General features: G+C 39.2%; 1 protein-coding gene across 3 annotated transcripts in view; it reads right to left on the bottom strand.

The window, feature by feature from the left end:
* Positions 1 to 311: 311 nt before the first annotated feature.
* The window catches only part of NCALD (neurocalcin delta), a 173,596-nt gene continuing 166,797 nt past the window's right edge, over positions 312 to 7,110 (bottom strand). For all 3 annotated transcript variants that reach the window (XM_033935259.1, XM_033935262.1, XM_033935260.1), the window contains 2 exons: positions 3,776 to 3,881; positions 312 to 1,035 (listed from right to left, as the gene is read on the bottom strand). In XM_033935259.1, the coding sequence (XP_033791150.1) occupies positions 938 to 1,035; positions 3,776 to 3,881 (204 nt within the window). In that variant the 3' untranslated portion in view covers positions 312 to 937. The remainder of the gene's footprint in view (positions 1,036 to 3,775; positions 3,882 to 7,110) is intronic.

The raw sequence follows: 7,110 nt of genomic DNA, 5'->3' as shown, positions 1-7,110 counted from the left end.
CTTGTCTCCGTGTTAATCCAAAAGAGTTTCAGTACAGGATGCATAATGCTAAATTAAAGAAACAGGACATTTAAACAATCAATTTCGGTCATAATATCCAGTATTATAGATACAGTAGCTATAGCTACCCTTGATCCATCATATATATATATATACCTGTTTGTGTGTGTATTTTTGTATAGATCTCTTACTCTCTCTTTGTAAGTATATAAATCTATAAGGTTTCTGTAACTTTAGATCTACATATCTATTCTCAAATATCCAGTACCTACTGTTCTGTTTCTATATACAAATAGATATATCTACACGTGTGCACATACACACACATTTAATTTTAATTTTCAAACATTTCTTTAAATCAACTAATGTAAACCTTGCACATTTTTTTCTAAATACGCTTCATATTCACAGTTTTGGAAAGCAGGAGCTAGGTTTACCGTCGGGGTTGAGATAAGCAGGTACTTTGGATTCTGACCGTGAGCACTTCCTTTCGGTGCTGCGACCTGTGTGCGCAGCGGCGAACAACGCACCTGCTTCAGTTTCTCTAAACCCCTGCCTCTAGGTCATATCTCTGTGACTACGTTGTCATCTATTTAGATGGCCATCTAAATCCATCAGTTATGATAATGTATTTTCAATTGTTTTTTTTTTTTTTCAATCTTCTTGCTAAAGAGGTTTAAGAAGACATGCTGTTAATGAATTTACAACAGATTCCACAGTATTGTGTTAAACAGTATCGCCCATGTTCGAGACAAGTTGTTAACAGCATTCTGCATCCTTATGAATCCATCAGAATAAAAAAAAAAAAAATATGCTTAAAGATGCCACAAATGAAGGCATATATTCCCCTCGAGAGGCAACACCACCATAAAATGTTATTTGGCCAAAATAGAAAAAAAAAATAAAATTAGAAATGCAATTCTTTCAATCAGCTGGTTTAGAATTGCCCGGCACTGCTAGGATCACACTGAAGGAGACGAACTATGGATGGATCGCTCTTAGCTCCTCGGATAAATTCTTCCAAAGACAGCTTTCCTAGGAAACAAAAGATGCATTATTAAGACAGAGACATGCAGAGGTAGATTTTCCATTCTTTAAACCTGGTCAAGGCATACTAGGGCACGTTTACTAAAATGCAGCAAAGTTTTGCACTTAACGGCCCATGTTCTGCATATGGTGAATTTCACCAATTTGTGACAGAAACGTTTTAACAGTTCACTTATAGGTGCATTTAGCAAGCTCTTTGGTACATGGTCCCACTGACAGTGGCCATTGGTTTGCTTGAAAAATTGCTTCAAGGAAAGGGGGGCCTTTACAAAGAGTGTCTACTGGGTTTTCAAGCGAAATGCTAGCCACCGTCAGTGGGGGTCACTTACCAAAGAGTACATAAAAACATAAGAATTGCCATACTGGGAAGGAAGTGTGGGGGGATGTTGGATAGGGTGATCTCCTGAAGAACCAACAGGGGAATCCCCTCTTGGAGTGCTCAGGTTCATGGGGCTAGGGGAGGGGATGTGGGGTTCTGTTTGAGAGCAGATATTGGGTTTATTGCTGTGCTGTTATGCATTCTCTGTTTGCTGATTGTTCGCTGCTATTCTTGCTGTTTTGCATTTATGCTATGACCGGTGTCCATGTTTGCTGATTTTTATTTTCTATAATTTTCAAATTTAATTTAATAATAATTAAAAAAAGAATTGCCATATTGGGACAGACCGAAGGCCCATAGAGCCCAGTATCCTGTTTCCAACACCTAAAAGTGAACTGTTTATTAAATGATATTTTTCATAAATCTATAGAAGGTTTTTGGCCAATGGGGCGATTGCCCTGAAAGGTGTTAAAAAGTCAATAGAAAACTTGGACTCTGAGGTCTTTGCCTTCCTTGCAGAAAAGGTATTCTTCACAATATAGTTCATCAATGTTTGAATTTGTTAGCGGGAAAGTATTTTAAGAACACTGTATAGACTACTATTTTTCATTTCTAAAGTGCTACCAGATGCACGCAGTGCTGCTCATTAAACATGAAAGAGACGGTACCCGCTCTAAAGAGCTTACAGTCTAATTATGACAGACACACAAGACAAATAAGGCTGAATCTATACATCTATACATGTATTTAAGTTTTTGCATGTTTCCTTTGTTATTTTCTGGACATTTTTAAAAGGTCCATTAATGTGAGTCTGTTAGCTACCTCTTATATTTTTAAAATATTTTTAAATAATTTATGTGGCGGAGACTACTGTTCCGAGTTTCGAGCGCAAGTTGGATGCACACCTTCTTGCAAATCTCATTGAGGGATACGGGAAATCCGGGTCTCCAAAAAGGAGTACCTAAATGGGCCACCGCGTGTGCGGATCGCCGGACAAGATGGACCACGGTCTGATCCGGTGAAGGCATTTCTTATGTTCTTATGTATAACTGTAAACCGCTTTGTATTTTAAAGCAGTATATCAAAACCAAATAAACTCAAAACTTAAATAAAATGACCTTTACATTTGAGAAATCCTTTGTAAAATTACGGCCATACAGTTTTACACAGGACAGTGTTTTTGGCCTTTTAATCATGCTTTTCTGCCATGCAGACCAGGTATAGCCTGATGATGTGGCTGGCTAGCAGAGCTAACATTGACTGTCCTTAGAGGAGTGGAAACGGGACCTACTGGATTTAATGGGGAGCCTCCTTATGATCATTGCCCAGAAAGATAACTACATAGACCAGACAGAAGAGGCAGTCATCAGCGGCAACCAGAAGTGAACCATAAAACGCTGCACTCCCAAATAAGCTTGAAAGTAGTAGGGCATATAGAAGCTTACTTTATTGAAAACAAAACACCCGACGTGGCATTAGGGGTATAAAATCTATGAAACATCGAAACAATCAAAAATTAATCATATAAATTAACTATTAAAAAAAAATTTATAAATGTAGAAATAGCGCCATTCTGCTATTGGAATTACAGTACTTCTACTATTCTATAATATATCATCTAACAAGATATTGCTACCCATAAAAGTGTAGGACCTGAAGACAATTGCAAACATGTATATACAAGAATTTAGATAAAAGCATGTGCATTGTGAAACATACGAGAGCCTCTTTTACACAACTGCGGTAGCGATGCCGCTGTGGTAAATGCACCAAAGCCTATAGGAGTTGAATGGGCTTTGGAGCATTGACTGCGGCTGCATCATTACTGTGACTTTGTAAAAAAGACCCATAGATAGCAAAGGGACACCTACAAAAATCGTGCTTGTTTCAGTGTTTTAGATTTTATACCCCGATACAGAATGAAGCTGAAATGTTAGATGTTTTTGTCTTCAATAAAGCAAGCTTCTATACATCTTTCAAGTTTCAACCCTATTTGCCAGGTCCAGCTTTTTATGATATGTACATAAAACAGGATATGATAGATGTAAGTTATTGGCGTTTGAGATTTATTTTTTTTTTTATTCATGTGGAAGAATACACAATTATGAGACGAGTTGAAATAAAAGAAAATGAGAGATAAAAATAAATTCTAGAAATTTTGGTTCTTGGTGTTTGTGAAAAATTAAAGTAAAAAAAAAATAAAAATGTACTCAGCCATTTCACCCAATTTGGTTGGTATTCAAATGCTTTTTGTTAAACACTCTTGGAATCTGATTCCATTTTATTGCACCTTTTTAACTGTTATGATTCCCTCAAACTAAGAGGTATTGGCACAAAAGGGATTCTTGAAAGTGTATGCTCATGAATGCAGAATATTCTAATTAGAGGCTAGTAATATTAAGACCATACCATCTCGATTGGTGTCCATCTGACGGAAGATTTTTTCTGTTCTTTTTTCTGGTGTTGATTCATCTTCTGGCATTTTCATTACTGAAGAAACCATCTTGTAGATTGCCTAAAATAAGTTAAATGAGTATGTTAATATGCTCTTGACAGACACTTTTAGCAATATGAGGGTAATTCTATGAAGGCACAGATGAGTCACATTATTATGACCACTGCCTGCCTCTGATGTCAGTAACGCATAACCAATTAACAAATGCACATGTTGCATGTAGACTTTGTGGGTATATAAGGTGGAATGTCAGTAAGTTGTCAATATAGCAACCATGGCTGTCATGGGGAAAAAGCAAGATTAATCAGACATTGAAAAAGTCATGATCAGCTACCGGGCCAAGGGGGGCAGCATTTCAGAAACGGCGGAGTTTGTGAACTGTTCATGGTATTGACCAATCGGCACACTACCGTGGAGCACCTCACTGTCCAAACGAACTAGGGGGCTTCCAGATGTGTCCCCAAAATGACTGTGCAGTGAACCCTGTTGCGAATGGGGCTCTGGAGCAGACAGCTAGTGATTGCACCCCTGCTCATGAGAGTTCATTGCAAAAACACAGCTGCAATTTGCACAGAAGTACCGAAATTGGACTTGCACGTGGACTTGCACTGATTGGCAAAGGGTTGCCTTCTCCGATGAGTCACATTTTGAGCTCCATCGAACAGATGGACATTGGCATGTCAGGTGTGAAACTGCCAAGAACAAACACCCAGCAACCACTGTTGGACATACACAAGCTGGTGGTGGCAGCGTTATGGTCTGGGGAATATTTTCTTGGTATGGTCTGGGTCCCTTGATAACTCTGGAAGGCACTCTCAACTGATATGGGTATCTCCATCACTGCCGATCAAGTATACCCATACATATTGACAGTCTTCCCTAAGGCCGATGGGATCTTTCAACAGGATAATGCGACATGTCATATTTGCCAGAATTGTTCACAAGTGGTTCACAGAGCACAACCAGGACTTCCAGCTACTTCCCTGGCCTCCAAATTCTCTAGAACGTAACCCAATTAAGCACATTTAGGACCACTTCAATCGACATGTTCAATGACTAGATCTACCACCATGTACCTCTCAGCAACTGTTGGACGCATTGCTGTCTACATGGCTTCAGATACCTCTAGCAACCACCCAGCATCTTATTGAGTCACTCCCAAGGCGTATGGTTGTCATCTGTGCTGTCAGAGGCAGTTATTCTGGATATTAGCAGGTGGTCATGATAATGTGACTCGACTGTGCATATTTAGGTACCAAGAAAATGCCTTTTTAGAGCCTATTCTTTAAAGGAATTGTAGGTACCTACTTTCCTTTACAGTCAAATATATTTTAGGCACAATCACTTACACCAGCCATATAGTTGATAAAAATGCTCATGCCTAGATTGTGAATAAAGCAAGTAGATCATAATCCATTTATGCCCAAACTCCACCATGTGAAGGCACTTCTTTAAAGTTCACGCTATCGTAGCTTGATAAGATTTTCAACAGCTTCTCATTACTTCTACATCCTATATGAACTTTAGAAAATGATTAAAAATTTACTTATTCAAAATGTTTTTACAAAATCTTTTATATGTGAACTTTTGTTAAATTTTTGTAGCTTGCTGCTCTTTCAGCTATTCTTATATTTGTTAACCGCATGGATCTGAAAGGTATGCGTTATATAAATACTATGCTATGCTACGCAACTGAATGTGAGCAAAACGGGAATGTTGTTGGTTTTCTCCGACTTTGCCCCAAGTCACCCCCAACTATCTTTTTGGCTGGAGCTTCTATTACTGTCTCTCATGAAGTTTGAAATCTGGGGGTTCTACTGGATTCATGTTTGTCTTTTAGACCATAAATTCAGGCAGCAATTACAAATTCTTACTTTACGTTATGATTATTAAATAAGTTATAGCTTATGCAGTCTTAGGGTGATACTGCAAGCAATGATATTTAGTACTTTGGATTACTGTAACATTGTATATTTAAGACTGCCTGTGTTGTATATACTGTACAAGTATTGCAAATTGTACAAAATTCTGCTGTGCATTTGTTGTATGGATGTTCCAAATTTGAACATTTCCCTCTGACCCTCTACTGTGACGGCTGATTCTTTGTGCCACTGGAAACCAAGATTCCTCTGTAAAATGTACTGCAATGTTATGTGCCCTCAAGATCACTGCTTGTGCCTCGCCTATTCTTTCCCTTGCTGCTTTTGTGTTTGTTTATTGGCTATATTTTAATTATGTGTTATCCACCTATGAAATGAAGAGTACCTTGGAGGTTTTAGAATCAAGAAGCCTGTGGAATCAAGAAACCTTTAAAAGAATCATTTGGACCATTAGATGTTAGAGGGGTGAAAGGGGCACTGAGGAAGGACAGGGCATAGTATAGAGACTAAATGAATTCTTTGCTTCAGCCTTCACTGAGGAAGATGTGGAAGAGATGCCCATGCCAGAAATGGTATTTAACAGTGATGAATTGGAGGTTATGAAACAAATCTTTGGAAACATGGGACAGGCTGATAAACTATAGAGTAACAAATCACCTGGACCAGATGGTATACATTCTAGAGTACTGATAGAACTACTAAAATGAGCTTGCAGAGCTATTAGTAAGGCTGCATGTTAATTATGGTTAATTATTGTGATTAAAAATGTAATCACGATTAATAAACATATGCATTCCACTTTCTGCCTGCCTTCCTTTCCTCCCCCTGTACCATGGAAGAATAGCCTAATGGTTAGTATAGTAGCCTGAGAACCTGGGGAACTGGTTTGATTTCCACTGTAGCTCTTTGTGCGACTCTGGGCAAGTTACTAAAACCCTCCATTACTCACTTTGAAGGTAACTACAGAAAAGGTGGTATATCAAATCCCATCCCCTTATGAAATAAATACAACCTTCCCCATGGCCTGATGCCTCCCCTCAGCACCCCTCCCCCATGACCCAATGCTGCTTCTGCACCCGGCTTACCATTAAGTTAGTCTTTGGAAAAGGCTGGCTGCGGCCTGTATTGGGCTTTTCCCTCTGACCAGGCCTGCCCTCTTCTGATGTAATTTCTTTTCAGAAGAGAGCAAGCCGAGTCAGAGGGAAAGGCCTGGTGCAGGCCATTTACAGCTTTTTCATAGAACTGCCACTGGCTGCAAGGCCAAAGACTAGGGCTACAGACATCTGGATTTCCCTGGACATGCCCTCCTTTTGAGTACATGTCCTGGGGTCCAGACGGCTTTTCAAAACCCGGCACTTTGTCCGGATTTTGAAAATCTATCAAAATTGCCGTCGGGCAGGAGGGCATCA

Source organism: Geotrypetes seraphini, chromosome 2 (genome assembly GCF_902459505.1).
Source record: "Geotrypetes seraphini chromosome 2, aGeoSer1.1, whole genome shotgun sequence".
Taxonomy (NCBI): domain Eukaryota; kingdom Metazoa; phylum Chordata; class Amphibia; order Gymnophiona; family Dermophiidae; genus Geotrypetes; species Geotrypetes seraphini.
This window is presented reverse-complemented; position numbering and strand designations above follow the sequence as displayed.